The 18250-nt window shown below is 37.0% G+C and overlaps 1 protein-coding gene across 1 annotated transcript in view; it reads right to left on the reverse strand.

Annotated features, from left to right (window-relative positions):
• LGR4 (leucine rich repeat containing G protein-coupled receptor 4) overlaps positions 1 to 18250 on the reverse strand; it is a 102226-nt gene that overhangs the window by 6975 nt on the left and 77001 nt on the right. Inside the window, exons 5-17 of the mRNA XM_061151039.1 lie at positions 13486 to 13701; positions 12519 to 12590; positions 10619 to 10687; positions 9452 to 9523; positions 9199 to 9270; positions 8807 to 8875; positions 5925 to 5996; positions 4771 to 4836; positions 3501 to 3572; positions 1758 to 1829; positions 1378 to 1503; positions 477 to 592; positions 127 to 210 (exon numbers count right to left, since the gene is read on the reverse strand). Coding sequence (XP_061007022.1) covers positions 127 to 210; positions 477 to 592; positions 1378 to 1503; positions 1758 to 1829; positions 3501 to 3572; positions 4771 to 4836; positions 5925 to 5996; positions 8807 to 8875; positions 9199 to 9270; positions 9452 to 9523; positions 10619 to 10687; positions 12519 to 12590; positions 13486 to 13701 — 1178 coding nt within the window. The remainder of the gene's footprint in view (positions 1 to 126; positions 211 to 476; positions 593 to 1377; positions 1504 to 1757; positions 1830 to 3500; positions 3573 to 4770; positions 4837 to 5924; positions 5997 to 8806; positions 8876 to 9198; positions 9271 to 9451; positions 9524 to 10618; positions 10688 to 12518; positions 12591 to 13485; positions 13702 to 18250) is intronic.

Consider the following 18250-nt stretch of genomic DNA (forward strand, 5'->3'; position numbering starts at 1 on the left):
AGACCACAGGTGAACCAGGTCTTATGAAATCATCTGGTCCTACTCCTGTTACAGAAATCACATTTATCCCCAGAAGTTTTAGATACATTTGCCTAATGTTCGTTTAAAGCAAGAAACTGTGCTTACCTGTCGAGGGTGTGCAGTGGATAATGACTTGACTGTGCTCCTCATTTTCAGCACTGCTGGTGACACCTGCCACATCACTGAGACCTGAGCATAAAATACAAACGGTTCAATTCAAGCTGCAGTCAGATTAAAAGAGTAAAACACTTTTCTGGCAGTGTTTTCTCTTGTACATGATTTAAGTTCAGTGTGCACCACACTTAATAACATATTAAAGATGTCAGGAACACAGTACACAAAAGCCACTTTTTCTCCACAGATTTCATATTGATCCCTCACAAACTGATTACAATAACACAGACTTTGACTAATGCCGTAAAGAGTGTTCTGTTTTTAAAAGTTCATGCACTTGCCTTTATCCTTTGAGCCGCTGTGGTCTTGCAGGCTGTTATCTTCTGTGTTTGAATGTGCATAAGAGTCACAACCCCAAAATGCACAGCACTGATAAGCATATGGTACAGATAAAGACCTGGAAAAAAATGGCAAAATCTATACTGAAATACCAACTTCACAGACATGCTTTTGTTTTGTGAAAAGTAAATACTTTAAACTAGTCCTTATCCTCTCTGGACTTAGTTTCCTCATTTGTTAAAAACAAAGGCTCTAGTATCAGGGGACACCATGAGTTTCTCCAATTAGATAAGGTATGCTTTGAAAAACTGAATTTGAATCAAGCCATCTTTAAAGCTTAATAGCAATACAGCAATTTAAAGAAAAATCTTATCAGACTTCTTTTATAAATGAGTTAACCACACCCATTGTATCATATGAAACTGGTAGTTTCATTTAAAATTAATGTTCCAGGTCATTTGTGACTTTACACCATTAAGTGAATTCACATTCTCATAGAAGTATAATGAAAATACTTATTCTCTTCTCCCATGATAATATTCCCAAGCGCTCTCCCTACTATATCTAAGGAGGTTCCCCGCTCTGTCTCTATGAAGTATTATCACAATGTATCAGTTTTCTGTAGGCTCACAAGTGGTTTCTGCTATCTTGTTGCAAATGATAAATCCCATTATACATAAAACCATTCTGATGAAGAGCTATATTATCTCCTTGACAGCATCACAGGCTGCAGTTCATGTTCTCAACAGCAATGGAATAGTGCTCTATTTTTTTCCAAATTTGTGAGGATTGAGGTTGAAAATCTGGGAACCACAGCAAGAAAAAAACAAAACAAAACAGGATACTCTATAATCTGAAGGCCTACCAATCCTTCCAGAAAAAAGAAAAATAAGAAAAACACACCTGAGATTAACAAAGTCTTTTGCTGCCAAGGCTTCTTTCAGTTTGAAGTTGCCCACAAGTTTCAGTTGATTTAGCCCATTTAGGCCTTCCGTTGGAAATGAAGTTAATTCATTGAAACTTACATCTCTAAAAATGTGAATAAGACTTCAAATTAACTCCTAAAACACAAGTCTGTACATGTATTAACATCATAAATATTAGAGCTTTAAGGAAGTTTAGGTGAGGAAAAACCATTTCAGAAGCTGTCACGACGACATCATAGAAGGTTAGCCTTTATACAAAGGAACACTCAACAGAAAGACTAGTTGGGAAGCCAATGCTAACACACAAGTTTCTGTAGACTATTCACTACTTTCATGATATTGTTGCATGAAACTTACAAGTTCGTTATTGACCCAAGCTTGGCGAAAGCTCTGTCATCAATTTCATGGATCAGGTTTCTACTAAGATCTCTGCAATTACAAAAATAAATTGTTAACTCCTTTCAAATAAACTCGAAATGCAATTACTTTGACTACACTTTAGGATCTGCTGCAGTCATAGTTTCCCTGATAAAATCACAAAGATCTTTAATCCTGTTCAACAACATTTTTAATATTTATGTCGAAGGCCTCCCCTTAACAACAATCTATTTCTTGGAATGTGTTCCAGGGAGGAGTGATTTCAGTTGGCATCTGTTTCAAAACAGTTGTGAATTTTCTCCTCCTTATCGTTCTGGTACCAGTTCAAAAATACAAATGATATGATATAGCTTCTGGTACTATTAACTAGGTGAGGAGAAGCATAGCTCCTGACAAAGCTGAAAATAAAAACAGGCTTAGTGTTGTTTGCCTTCTCAAAGGTTAGTGATAAGGCCCTTCGGGAAGACAAAGAATCAATATGCAAACAAGAGCATTCCAGAAGGGCTTCAGATATCATTCTTCCCCCAAGCAGGAAAAAAAATCCCTATCAACACCAGAGCCACATACATTTAGGAACACACCCTGTGGAATTCTGATATTACAGAATTAATAGAACAGAGAAGTGATCTGCAGTCACACTTACACAGAGCCCTAATGGAAATTTAAAGATAGGGTAAATTCATTCCGTGACACATCTCCTGGATAACAGGAAAATTCGACAGACTTGGTTCCAAATCGTGACAAAGCAGGGCAGCTTTGCACGTTGTCACTTACCGGAGCTCTGGAAGTGACTGCATCTGGGAGTCAGTCCCTTTGCCTACTACTGCCCTGACCCCCAGGAAGCCTATCTGCCACAAGGCAAGATCCAGAAACCCAACTACCAATAAAGTGTTTTTCTAGTAGAACACGTGTGATTTCTTAATGGGGATCTATCGGAAAACATGATATATTAGTATCTGTAATTTCAATTCACTGTCAATGTTTCCAGTTTTCTTCTATATTAAAAAAAAAAAATGTTTCCTAATTAAGTGTATTGTGTCTTCTGTATTGCACGAAGGCAGTGACACGGTCTGTCTTAGTCATCTCTATATTCCCAAGTGCTTAATAGAGTACGAGGAACAAAGACGTCCTCAAATACAAATCACCTTTTAAATGAATGTGTGTGCTGTGTGTTAGCTGTGTTTGTGATGATGGACACCAGTACAGGGGTCAGCAAACCTCTTCTGTAGAGCCCCAGATAGTAAATATTCTTCACCTCTGGGGGTCACATGGTCTCTACTTCAACTATATGACTATGCCATAGCATGGTGAAAACAGCTCTAGACAATACTTAACCAAAGGACATGGCTGTGTCCCAGTGAAACTTAATTGACAGAAACAGTAAGCAGGTTGACTGTGACCCACAGGCTATGGTGCCCACCCATCACCTAAAGAACTGGCAAACTTCATTTCTATGACTTGAAAATACACAAGGTGCATTTCTCAAGCTATACACGTTATATTCTTTTGACTCACAAATCTCATAAATTAGCTAAGGTTAAAAAAAAAAAAAAAACCACTGAAAAGAAATTAAAGTACCACATGGTAAAGTTTGAAAAATAGTATTTATGCATAATAAATCTTATATTTAAATATATTTACTAACATGGGAATTGTAATGATATATTAATTTACAGCTTGACAACAATTTTATTTGCCTCTGATAATCATAGAGGAACTTACAGAATCTTTAGGGATGTCAGGCCTTGAAAAGTATCTTCCTTTATTTGGTGGATCTGATTTCGCTGCAAAGAACTAAAAAAAGAATAAGATGAAAGGTTAAAAAAAAGAGAAAAACAAGGGAAAATATTTCCTATATTGAAAAATAACATTTCTTAATTAACTTTTTCGAAGTTTAAATATTCATTTACAAGTAACACTAACTGATCTTGTTGAAAGTAAAGAGAACTGTTGTTGCCTCATCCAGAGGATGAAAGGACTAGAATAATGGGTATTACGCCCAAAATGAAACTAACAGTTAAGGTACACTATCTAAATTCCTCACCAACTCCACTCAGGAGTGAGAGCAGGAAAACAACACAGTGAGAAAGGACCCAAGACACTATCAAGCCTTCAAAAGATATGGAATAACATTAATTGTACATGACTAAGTGAAAGAAGAGAGTCTAGAAAAGCTACATACTTGAAAAGCTAAATATTGTGATTCCAACGAAATGACATTTTGGAAAAGCCAAAATGATGGCGTCAAGAAAAAAAACAGTTGTTCCCAAATCTTAGGGTGGTGAAATGACTCTGTATAATACTATAATATGAACATATGTCATTATACATTTGTCCAAATCCATAGAATATTCAATACTAACTAACCCTAATTAAACTATGCATTCAGGGTGATAAGGATGTGTCAGTAGAGGTTCATAAATTATAACAGAGTCCTATTCTGGTGGGGAATGTTGACTCTGGGTAGGCCATGTACATATGAAGGCAGGGAATATAGGAAATCTCTGTACCTTTTGTTCAATACTGTTGTGAATTTAAAGCTGCTCAGAAAAATAAAGTCTATTAGAAAAAAAAAAGGACCCAAGACAACATAACCATGTCAAGTAGGCAAGTACTGCAGAAAGAAGGTCAGAGGAAGGAGGAGATATTATAAAACATGGGAGTATTAGTTCCTCCCTTTCTCAACCTCCCAGTCAACTCCCGCCAGAGCTGTATTATAAAGCTGCATGGCAGACATCCACACCTGGACCAGCTTTTGTTTGGCTGGTTTTTCCTACTGCCCTCCTCCCATACAGTCCCACAGATTGCCTGACAGACAGGTGCCCAGTGCTAGCCACATGAACACACCTGGTGTCACTGACCATTTATTCACAGGAACACCTGATTATATGAATTTCTAAGACCTTAATGTGAGTCATTTATTTACAATAGGAAAGGCTCAATGAATTAACAGTAGACCATAGTAAAAAGAGTCAGTCAAAGACCAACTTACATTTCTTCCAGAGCATGGCAACCATTAAAGCTTGGAAGGTCTTTTATACTGTTGTAAGACAAGTCCCTTAAAACAATGCAAACGGAAAATGATCAATTAATTTTGTTATCAGAATACTATATTAAGACAGCTGTACTCAGAAGCATCAAAAACAATGCTAAGATCTGTTATAAAGAGATATGGCTGAACAAGAAAAGAAACTTTGTTTTCCTTATACTTGTAAGCTTTCCAGAGTACCTTAGAGACAGAACAAGCTTAAGATGGGCAAATGTTGAGTGCATAGTATTGAGTATAGACACTATAAAATATTTTAAAACATTAAGAATATAAAATAAATATGAAAAATACAGTACAGGAAATACACAAAAATTATGTTCACTTGGTAGAGATATCGATTTTTTAATTTATAATTTTATAATACTGTTATACCATAAATAATGCCCATGTTATTTAATTAAAAAGCTAGAAGAGGAGTGGTGTGTAAACTCATATTTTAAAAAATACTTATATTAAATAAAAAATGGGGACCAGTTAGCTCTGTTAATCCCAGTGCAGTTTTCCCTCAATGATATCATTGTGTTTGATACCCCATGACACCATTTAATTACTTGCTTGCTTGGTCAGTCACTTATTTTGTTAGTATCTCTTGCCACTGAACACAACTTAGTAACTTAACTGTTTTTGTGACATTTTTACATGTTTTATTTACTTTTAATTTTCAGGGCAGCTTCGAGATTTTGGAAAGCTCCACTGCTTAGTTGGTTCCCAATCCAAAAAAGATTTGGGCTCTTACTCAGGTTATGGTGAAAGAGCTGCATACAGAGAGGTAACTACCCTGGGGCAACTAGAATAAGGATGAGGGGTCAGGATAAAAGAAAAGAAATCAAGAAAGAGCCCAGTATGGTTTCACTTTATTCAAAGTAGAGTCACAAGATGGGAGATATACACTAACTGTAAAACAAAATTCAAATAAACTTTACCTACCTAGGGGGATACCAGAATACCTGCTCATTTCCATGAAGGGAATGAATAAGAAATAACTAAATAATTATACCATAATGTCACCCAATGAAAACAGTTTATTAAAAACAAAACTCAACCTATGTGAAATACATAAAAGAAAAGCAGGAGACGGGAAGAGGAATCCAACTTACAAAGTCCTAAGTTTCTTCTGTTCCTGGCACAAATTACTGGATATGCTGCTTATCTTCGTACCTGTCAAGGTCCTGTGGAGAAACATTGTTTGTCTAAGAAATGATTCAAGTTGAGATGATAAACAAAATGCTATTCTCAGAGAGAAAAGTACATGTTCACATATTTCCATATGGACCATAGTCTATGTATCCCACTGCCTAACTACTCCCTAACGTGGGAAAAGGAATGAACCCTCTAATGCAGAAAAGTTTTGTGATAAGATGTTCATAGTGTCCAGAGGATAAGCTTGAGTTCTCATGTGGTTCAACAGAAAAAAACAAATCCATAGTTATAGCTGACTATGGTCACCTGCAAGTCTGTCACCCCCTCACACCCAAAATATTTGAAACTAAGTTATTATCCTGACCCCCAAATCTTGATTCTGTCTACTATTTCAATCAACCTGACTCAATATTCTGAAATTTTCTTTTAATCCCTGTATGATCAGGCCCCTCAAGATGGCTGCTCTCTTGCTCTCTGTATCATCCCAGCCCAACCAGTACCTGCTTCACCTACATGCTACTCACATAACTGGCCTTCCTACATACTTGTCCTAGGCCTGGGACAGTGAAGGGCGTGCCCCTCTGCTGGTTTCCCTGGTAACGGATGAGCCAACCTGATGTCTATTCCTATCAATATAACTGGTAATCTCCCCTTCCCCTCCACCACCCTGGGGAGCAAAAACTGCATCATGTCCTGTCAGCTGGGCGCTGGTGGGGTGTTGCTCCAGGATCCTGCTTCAGACATGTAAGCTCCCCCCATTCATTAAACCACTGATGTCTCTATTGCTGACACTGGGCTCTTTCTCCAGTCTTGAAGCTGGGCAAGTGCAGGCCCTAAAGACCTGTGGGGGGCAGCCCAGTAATCCATCCTCCCTTTCTATGTCCCCATCTGCACTCAACCATCAGTTTCTGTTTTATCTTCTTCTGTAGATCTCAGCATCTGACCCTTTTCATTTTTACTGCTACTATGCAGATCAAGGATGAAATGATGCAGACAGGGATGGAGGAATCTCAGGCCATACGGAGGAATTCCAGGGATGGATTGAAGACACAGAACTCTCATAGCTAAATGTGCTCATTTAGCAAAGTAGAGTATTCCCATGGCCTCCTCACTATTCTAGCTCTAGTATTCTCTTCTTACCCTCTTCACACCACCTCATCCAATATTTTTAACATCTCCAACCTGCCTTGAGAGTTGAATTTAAACTCCTTGGCTCAATGCTTCCTGACTTCTTTTCTTACACTTTGGCACACATGAAAATTGTAACCTATGCAGCATACTTGTGGTCCCTGTGGCAGAGACCCTAGCCACGTCAGACCCCACGTGGCTTCTGGAGGGCTGAGGTCATCAAGATCTTACATCCACCTGCAAACTAGTCATAGGCCACCCATTGAGAAGCTCCACCATAACCAAAGATCAGTGTTCAAGGTTTGTCATTTTAAAATTAAAAGCCCAACAATTTTCCAAATTTCTCCATATCATTCCCCATACTATTATAAACAAGTCTAGCTATATTTGATCATCTGTATGTCATACTTAGGCTTCCTAGATGGCTCAGTAGTAGAGAATCTGCCTGCCAATGCAGGAGATGAAGGAGATGCAGGTTCATTCCCTGGGTGGGGAAGATCCCCTGGAAAAGGAAATGGCAACCCACTCTAGTATTCTTGCCAAAGAAATCCCATGGACAGAGGACCCTCGTGGACTATAGTCCCTGGAGTTACAAAAGAGCTGGACATGACTTAGCAACTGAGCACACACGCAGGCTATCAGTTCAGTTCAGTTGCTCAGTTGTGTCCAACTCTTTGCGACCCCATGGACTGCAGCACGCCAGGCTTCCCTGTCCATCACCAACTCCCAGAGCTTGCTCAAACTCATGTCCATCAAGTCAGTGATGCCATCCAACCATCTCATCTTCTGTCATCCCCTTCTCCTCCCACCTTCATTCTTTTCCAGTATCAAGGTCTTTCCCAATGAGTCAGTTCTTCGCATCAGGTGGCCAAAGTATTGGAGTTTCAGCTTCAGCATCAGTCCTTCCAATTAATATTCAGGATTTCTTTTAGGATTGACTGGTTTGATCTCCTTGCAGTCCAAGGGACTCTCAGGAGTCTTCTCCAACATCACAGTTCAAAAACATCAATTCTTCAGCACTCAATTTTCTTTATAGTCCAACTCTCACATCCATACATGACTACTGGAAAAACCATAGCTTTGACTCAATGGACCTTTGTTGACAAAGTAATGTCTCTGATTTTTAATATGCTGTCTAGGTTGATCATAGCTTTTCTTCCAAGGAGCAAGCATATTTTAATTTCATGGATGCAGTCACCATCTGCAGTGATTTTGAAGCCCCCAAAAATAAAGTCTCTCGCTGTTTCCATTGTTTTTTCCATATATTTGCCATGAAGTGATGGCATGCATGCCATACTCAAGTAATTTTCAGTATTCCCCATTTCACTAACGCTTGCTTTTCTAAATAAAAGACCCAGCTCGGTGAAATCCAATTTTGAAGCATTTCACCTCTTCCATAAAGCCTTTTCTGATAGCTTACATGGACTATTCCACTTCTGAACTCCTAAAGCACTGCTTCTAATCTGGTGCTTACTTACTGCCTTATATTCTCAGAGACTTTTGCAGATTCTACCTCCACATACTAGGCAAAACTCTACCTGAGTTGACTGATTCCAAACCCAATACCATCCATCTCTATGCATGATATTCACAAAGCAAGGATGTAGGAATCAACATTAACTCATTATCATCACCAAAAGCACTGGCAACCTACTAGCAGGCCAGTGTTGTGTTATCTTTACACACCCTCGCTTCAAAGAGCCACACTTACAAACTCTCCAGACGGACAGTTCCAGTCAGGTTGGGGAACCGCTGCACCATGCTTGCACCACGAATGACTCTTTAAGAAATTGTGAGAGAAAAAGTGATTTAAAATAAAGAAATTTCATAGATAATATTTTAAACTTATTTTTGAACCCGCTTAAAATTACAATACCACTATACCTAAAAAGAAGATTAGTTTCTGAAAATGTGATCATTTTGACCAGGTGTTCATGAATAAATAAGAACCACTGTAAATTTGGGGAACTGTCTTTTGGATTTCCACCCAAGGCAAAGAAAATAAAAGATACTGTTTTCTGGAGTTCTAATAATAAATTCTAGTTTTCCATTAAAGCAATGGTATAAATATTCAGGTTGTTTTTAAATTTCTATAATACTTACAAGGAATGTAGTTCAGACAAATTGTGAAATGCTGAGTTCCCCACAAAAGATAGAGGATTATCATACAAATGTCTGTAAAAATAGCCAAAAAAACAAAGTTTCCATGTGTTCACAAGCACTTCAACACTCAATCTATGTTCACAAAGTTAATATATCCAACAGCCTGAATTTTCATTCTTCATCCAGATGTTTAGCCTTATACAGACACTGCTTTACATGATTACATATCAAAAGAAAATTTCAAACTACTTACATAGTTTTTAAGAGTGGATTACCATCAAATGCTCCATCAGGGATAACAGAAATAGAATTACTATGAAATAACCTACAAAGATAGAAGAAAAATATTTTGAAATGCTTATCCTCTTGTGAAATAAGTTAAAACCCAAATATCTATTACTATTCAGTAGTATATAAAATATAACTAATAACAACTACATTAACAACTACATAAAAATTTCAACAATGTGATGAAACCAAATTTTTAATTCCAGCTCATCTTTTCCAGGACCATACCTAATTCTCTCTAAACCCACTGCTTAACCTATTATTGCTTCCCTGGTGGCTCAGACGATAAAGTGTCTGCCTGCAATGCGGGAGACCCGCGTTCGATCCCTGGGTTGGGAAGATCCCCTGGAGAAGGAAATGGCAACCCACTCCAGTACTCTTGCCTGGAGAATCCCATGGACAGAGGAGCCTGGCGGGCTACAGTCCACGGGGTCGCAAAGAGTCGGACACGACTGAGCGACTTCACTTTCTTTCTCTTATATACTTTTAGCTTGCTTCATCCTCAAAGAACTTTAGACTGCAAGAATCATAGGTACTCTAACCTCAAAATCCCTCTCATCATTGCCTCCATTTAGTTTTTAAGCAACGCATCTCGGAATATTAGCCATCAACTGATGACACACAATCTCAATTATACCATGGGCATTCTTATCTCTGACCTTGACAAATCCAACATCTAAAATGCCCCCTCATCTCTCATTTATCTAAACATTTCCATTCTTTCAAGTCCAGTCAAATTCCTTCTCTTTGGTGATGTCTTTTCCAATGACCCCAAGCCTCAATGAGGTCTTTTTCTGGAGTGATTTATTGATCCTATTCATTCAGCATTTATTTCCACCTAGAGACTACTCTTTGTCTGTCTTACATAGTCAGCCTCCTCAATGGGACCAAGACCACAGCTCCCACAAAGCAGAGACTATATGTTATGGCTTGTTTCACTAGAATCCAGACTTACACAGTAATATATGCTCAAAACTGTCCAGGTTAGCTGACATAATCCAGTCTGTATCATTATATGTGTGTGTGTGTGTATTATGGAACATGCAATGGAACAACAATGTTCTAAAATCTCACTGTCTAAATTGTGAGTTCTAGGGATATTAAGGCATAGAGAGAGGAAAGCAATACTCACAGCTCTTTTAGGCTGGGGAGAGCTTTAATAGCCTGAGGAAATTCCCCCAAATTATTATAGTTCAAGTCCCTAGAAAAAATTAGGAAAATATGTAAGCACACTGAAGAGGGGTCACAATTTATAAGGCAATTTGATATAAATAAATATATATATTTTAAATCACATCCTCTGGATGGTAATCTTTCTTTGCCAACAACTGTCATTCCATTTAATTAAATTTACACTTTTTCTTAAATATTGAATACAGAAAAGAATCTTAATTCTTCACTTTTAAACATTTTTTACAACTTTATTTCACTTAATTTACCATAAAAATATTGGGATTTTAGTGTCTTTTTTATTTTTTAAACTTATTTTTAATTGAAGGATAATGATGCTTTAAGTCAACAACTCTAAAAGTTCAAAGAATTCTCAGAATCACATATTACTGGTGCATTAAATAAACAAATCAACTGAATGGCAGTTTTCCATAAAATAGAATGTATTGACTATCCATTTATACATGACAATAGCCTGAAACTGAGGTTTCTATTTGAGGTTTAGAGTAAAATTCTGGTATGAGGGTGGGTAGCTGACTGACCTCAGCCCTACTATCAGCAGGATAAGGAGAAGGACTAAGATGGGTTCATACAACTACAGTACTCAAGTACGTTAAAAATTGTTGAAAAAGTTGCATTAATTAGGAGAGAGAATAGCCATAGTGATCTGTACTTTTAAAAAATCTTAATTCTGAGTGTATTTAAACTTTCATTTCATTTAACCTAGAGAGAATGTTCACATATGATCAGCGACTGATTTCAGAATGAAAATAAACAAACACCCAGCTCCTTGGAGACCTATTTTATTCTCCTTTACTACATAGAAAAAAGTGGTAAATTAAAAAAATCAACTGGGAAGAAAATGTTTAATTTTAATATAATTGGAATAATATACACAGTTTAGGATCAAAAGGCTGGCCCAGTCTTCTTTTCCACTGGCATTTATATACTTAGGAAAGAAGAACTGGGTTTATCAGTTCTTCAAGAGCTTTCACTTTCAAATATCCACTGATGTTTATATCCTTTAGTGGTTTAAACAGGAAAGTGAATTAATAAAGTACTAAAAGATTTTAAGTCTTCTCATTGATTAACAGTTAACCAAAAAGTCAATTAAACAAAATACTGATATTACAAACCCTAAACATTTCAATCAGGTGTTACTTAACCATCTAGCTGGGACATTCTCTGAATCATTCACTATACCACAATGGGAAATACTAAAAATCTCCTAATAAAGGCCACTAATAAAATCAAAACAACAAATATAAATGTCCTAGTCTTGTTTACACACAGCTGCGTCATGTCTTTTGCTCATATCATGGTACAGTGGACAGTTGAAACAGCCAGAATTCCCAAATGCTCTAACAGAAACAACAACAAAAGTATCCTAAGCAAAATGGAAACCTTTTATTGCATTTAGCAGATAAAAGTTGAGACAGTATTCAAGCCCACTGTTAACAATTAGCAAGACAGCTGAGATCATGGAGAAAACAAAGAAACAAACCAGCTTTTCCAGAATCAATTTTATAAGGTTCCAAGTTCCAAAACTGTCTATCATACATTATAAAAGAACCAAAATTTCTGAAATGGTATATAGCTTGGCAAACTCAGCTGTTTTTACCATGTCCTTTTGGAAGAAATATCAAGCTCATTCTTGTGCAACTTTTTAACCAGAAACCTAGATTAGCTTTCATGACTGTGTTAGCTGAAGGCAAGACTTTAGTCGTACATTAAAACAAATTAATTATTATAGCAAATTAATAATGAGCTGAACTCAAGACCATTACTTTTTTCTGCAGTGAAATGCCCAATTGCACCATCAACATCTCAAATGTAATTATCCAAAGCAGAAATAAACTTACAAGGTCTCCAGGTTATCAAGTCCATCAAAACAGTGTTGACCCAGGCTTTTAATTTTATTGTTATGAAGATGCCTATGGAAAAAAGCATCAGGTTCATCAAAACAGTGTTGACCCAGGCTTTTAATTTTATTGTTATGAAGATGTCTATAGAAAAAAGCATGACTTTCTCATGACCTAGTAGCAACTATTATCATGTTTAGATGTCAAAATTGGTAGTGCTTAAAGGAATGGTGCAGCTGAACACTGCAACACTAATAGAAAACAAACAGCATTGAGTAGATATCTCTTGATAAACACTGTACAAACTCAGATTCACTGAACCTCCTGTGTTAGAAACATCGCTCTAGGGCAGAAAGGTTACACACATGGAAGATTCTTGAGAAGTTACCCAAAACTAAAGTTCTGATGCACTTTTAATTATATGAAGTGAAACTTTGATGAATTCTCCCATGAGGAGGTGGGGCAAATGTCAGCTTCATAAGGAAGAATTAGAAACAGATTTTACAAGAAATGCCACTTAATTATGTTCAAGTTTTCGAAGATTAAAAACAACAGAGACTCACATACTCCTTGAATAGACAAGTTGGTAAAGAAACATGAAATATCACTGAAACTTGTTTTCTATGCGCGTCTCCAAAAGAATTCTGCTTCTTTTATCACTGAATGCACAGCTGGGACACAAAAAGCCATACAAGGGTTTGCTACATGACCCACTTTCTTCTCCTGACTACAAATGGCCATTTAACTTAGATTCAACTGTTCTCATTAGCCATTCATTTTTAAATTATCCTGATCTGTATTTTAAAAAGTCAGCACATGTAATTTTGTAAAAAAGGCAGCTTCCCCAAACACCAACTCTCCAAGAACACAATTCAGTGATGTTCTTTCAAAACAATTTTCCACAAGAACTCTGCTTCTGCCCCCAATTTAACACAAATATATGGTGTTAAAAAGGGTAGATACTTACAGAACCACCAGGCTGGACAGGTTGGTAAAGGCAAAGTCGGGGATGCTGGAGATCTTGTTGAGTGCCAAGGTCAGCGCCTGCAGGGTGGGCAGGTTGCTGAGCGGATGCACTGGTACCTCCGTCAAGCTGTTGTCATCCAGCCACAGATGCCGCAACTGAGTGAGCCCCTCAAAGCTGTCCTCGGGCACCGAGGTGATATGGTTGGCATCCAAACGCCTGACAGAAACAACAACCGCCTTCAGCAACGATTCTAGTGGAATGAGTCAAGCCAAGTCACACAACCACTCAGAGTTCCAAAAAAAATAAGTTACAAAAATGACCATAGCCACCGCATTCTTGATTTCTTTCATTTTACTAGAAGTTCTTCCCAAATCTAATGTTTCTAAGACCAGGATGTGAGAGTCAGTTGTTTCCCTTCCTTCATAATAAAGAGATGTGTAAAAATCTGAATTTTTGGCTAAGCATAATTGTATGAAAGAAAGACATGCTTATATATATATATATCTCAAGGTGCTGTCTTAGGGGCTGCAGTCCTCATTTTGCCCCAGATAAAACTTAAATTGCAATTCTCAAAAAAAGAAAAAGAAAGGAACCATAAATCTCAAGCTTGAATTTTATGTTACAGAAGGCACTTTATCAAAAATACAGAAAAACAAGAAGAAACTAGGCTGAGCAAATAAACTACTTTACTTACAAATAAAATATTTGATATTAAATTAAATTGCTATTCTGACTTGGTACCAAAGGGGAAAAAGAACATAATTTTAAAAAGTTTTTTTTCTGTATCAACAAACAATTTCATTAGATTCTCAACAATCCTTATTGTGCTTGTGGCTTTTGAGTCACTTCAATTTTTCCCAAAATTTTGGAACTAAGGACACTTTACTAGTAGGATTACTCATTTTTAAAAGTTAAATTCCCATCTGAAAATCTGAGAAAACTAGTCCTAAATGTTAGTGTTGATGCAATCAGGCATAATTGTTGGAATAACTGCTTTTAAACACAAAGATAAGCTAGTAATTAATATGTTGAGGAACTGCATGCCCTGGGCAAATCTCAATTTTTTTCACAAATCCCTTGTTGATATATCTTCACTACTTAAATCCATGTCTTAAAGGCTTAGACCTCTTGGTGAAAATTAGTGAACACACACACACACACACAAACACACAAAATGGGTGCAAGGTCAAAATGGCAGCCTGTTTTTGACTAAATCAACTTTGGCAGCTTTCAAGTTCAGGAAGTTCTGACTTCAGAGTGGTTTTCATGCTTCCAGTTTCTCTATGCAGCTCTAGGTTCGGATCCTGCCATAATTGTCCCTTTTCCTCCATGCAAGTGCTGAGCCCCTGCTCCCAACTAAGTGCCCCAGACCCAGATGCAGTCTCCTTCCCAAAGGCAGACTGGTCGAGGTCAAAGACCCTTGCTCCTGGTGAGGATCTGATGGTAGCTTCCTTTTTGGTAGTCAAGATAACTGGAAGAGCACTATAAAGGGGAGAGCTCCAGAAACTGAGCAGCTGCCTTAAGAATCCACTTAGAAACAAAGAGTTTTAGGCTTGTTTATTCCATGGAGTTTCTAGAACCTACCCTTGAGAAGAGACAGGCATCCTTTATGTAACAGACTGGTAAAGTACTGGCTACAGAATTGCTTAGCAGATCCACTTTACTGAGTAGACAGCAGTGTGTTCACACACACACACACACACACACACACACACACACACAGATGCATACGTTTCACAGACTCAAGGTACTTCTATTTAGGGAGAGAGAGAGATATTTTGGGTGGAGGGGAATTAAGGACATTTATTTCACATTCAGACATCTGTACATTTTCTATAAATAAGGTGGAACTGAAATACAACCATATAATTAACCATATGATGTCACTAAATCATGCAATTAAATTCTCCTTGTAGCTAATCTGTCTGCAATTCATTCAACACATGTAAACTGAGGATCTTGTTAGGCGCAAAAAAGTAAAAATGGTGCATGCATGAGGAAGATTATATAATATAATTAACACACTGAAAAATGATTACAAAGTGCTTACAAAGTGTTATGAAGTAAATAAACAGGGTACTGAGATAAGGATGAGCAGGGGCTGCAGGGGAGGGCAGCTTCTGAAAATGTATTGAATAGGAAAAGCATCTCTAAGAAGGTACCATAAACAGATCCAGACCAAGGGGTCAAGAAAGGTGGGCAAGGAGTGTTTGAGGCAATGCAAACAGTGAGGGCAGAGACTCAGTAGCAGAAACCAGCTGGTGTGGTCCCAGCAACTCCCAGAAGGTTCTAGTGACTAGAACACAGCAGGAAGAGAGTGGCGGGACCAGGGAGACCCAGATGGGATGCAAATGAGGGCCAGATGACGCAGACCCCTGGAGGCCAGGTGAGGAGTTTGGATTATATTTTAAGCACAAATTGAGATCCCTCCCCGGTTTCTCAGCATCATAATAGTTTAAAAGTGTAAACTGTTTATGTTGTAATAATGAGATAATCATTAACATTCACGAAAATAATGAGCAATGCTCCCCACACATACAACACTCCATTGGCATTAAGTCCTCTCTGTAAGTGTTAAGCAAAATAACTACTAGGGATGAAATGTACAACACAATAAACATAATTAACCCTGTTGTATGTTATATATGAAAGTTGTCAAGATGGTAAATCCTAAGAGTTCTCATCACAAGGAAAAAACGTTTTTTCTATTTCAAGTATCTATATGAGATGATGGATTTTCACTAAACTTACTGGGGTATTATTGGGTTGGCCAAAAAGTTGACTCTGAGTTTTCCATAAGATGTATGTTAAGTCAAATCATTATGCTGTACACTTTAAAATTATAAAGTGCTGTATGTCAATTATATCTCAATAAAACTGGAAGGAAAAAAGATGTGGAAAAACACTATAAGAAAAGTTGTCCAGGCCTTTTAAACAAAAGTCCAGTGTTACACACACCACTTAGGCTCCCACCGAATGCTGTGCCACACCCCACCAAAGAAAAGGGGTGGTCTTCACTGAGCAAGATAACTAGGTGAGTTTTGAGCTAAGAACAGTAATGAAACTACCTTCTATGCAAAGCAACTATAAACAATAAATGCACAGACACAATTTTCTCTGTTAAAAATTTCCCCAAATTATAAAGTCAGCCATAAGAGATCAAAAGGAAGAACTTTGGGAAATGGAAACCTTAAATAAAAAGTTAATGAGAAAAAGGGATTTGGGGTGACTCAATGGTTAATCCTTATGCCTCAATTCACATGGGTGTTGGTGGCACACCCAGAAATATAATGAATTTGCACTTACACCAAGATCAATGTTTCTCAGAGAAATGGTCTTAGAAAAGTGTGCATTTGTACCAATGATCTACGCTATTAAAATTCATCATAATTAATAGACCAAAAAAAAAACCCTAATTCTTTCAATAGTGGCAGTAAATAGCATTAGCTGTCTCACAAAGTGAAGAGATTATGTAGCTTAAGTTATTTTACCATTTCAACTCCATTTGGCAAGATAACTATTACTTTATTTAAGTGCACTTCAATTGTTAAACAGTTAACAATGTATTGACTGAATTCCCTTACTATTTTTGTCTTTAAAATGAGCTTCTATTCCCTATTCTCAAAAGTCTGTTTTATATTTTACTGAGACTCACATAGTTTTTTTCTCTTGCCTTAAATGAAATGACAGTAACAATTCTATGTGTATTTTCTGATGAATGTCTATGCTACCATAAACATATACGTGTTCTATATAATCAAAAGCTCCCCCTTTTTCTCTCTATTCATTTACCAATAATATAAGCATTAAAGTATTATATTCTGTTACCAGTTTAAAATATTTAAGAACTTTTGTTATGGTAGAAAACCTAGGAAATTTAGTCATTGAAATCTTTTAATAGTTAATGTGAGTGAGAATGACTGTAAAGAAAAAATTTTTCTAAATTCTAGCAGAACAAATTCTGACTTGTCATTTAAATATCCTACTCAGGCAATGCTTTAGCCATTTTCATGGCTTCATGGAGGGCTGTTAGGTGAGCTTTTCATTAATATCTACAATTCACTTTCAGCTTTTACAGCCATCATCACCCACTTGAATCAAACCACTTCTGGTCAATTTCAAGCCCTAATGAACTTTGCTCCTTCTAAGCACTATTTCAAAACCATAAGGAAATCTTTCATGTAATTCAGGTCTGAAGATCAGATTTTCAAACTGACTCAAGTGCTGATAAGACTGTTTTACACCAGGACAGAATTTCAATTGTATCTAACTTGACCACTACACCCACTATGCTAACAAACCCATGAATGTTTCCTTCTTAAATAAAACAGCCCTGACATATAGCTCCTTGTATTTCTGATACGCTATGAATTTAAAAAAAAAAAAAAAAAAAGCCTCAGTGCCTTTATTAAAAAAAATAGTTTAACTCCTCTCCTTACCCCAACCTCCCATCCCAATTTTGGACATAACTTAAACTATGCAACGCACTTAGTGGTGATGAGCACAATATGCTTGGTTTAAAACATTACTTTTAGAGGGAAAAACCTACGATTTCTGTGAAAAATACTTTAAACCACCTAAATTACCAAAGATGTCATGTATATTTTAATGCACTTAAGGATGACAAAGCAGGGAAAAAAATCTATTTGCGTATTTTCTTGGTAGTTTTTCTAACATTCAAAGATTTTAGCCTTTTCTTTTTCAGCCTTCCAGCTAGACAAAAGGATTGAATATTTTGATCATTAAGTCTTGGGAAATAAGAACA

This window comes from Dama dama, chromosome 1, assembly GCF_033118175.1.
Source record: "Dama dama isolate Ldn47 chromosome 1, ASM3311817v1, whole genome shotgun sequence".
NCBI classification, from domain to species: domain Eukaryota; kingdom Metazoa; phylum Chordata; class Mammalia; order Artiodactyla; family Cervidae; genus Dama; species Dama dama.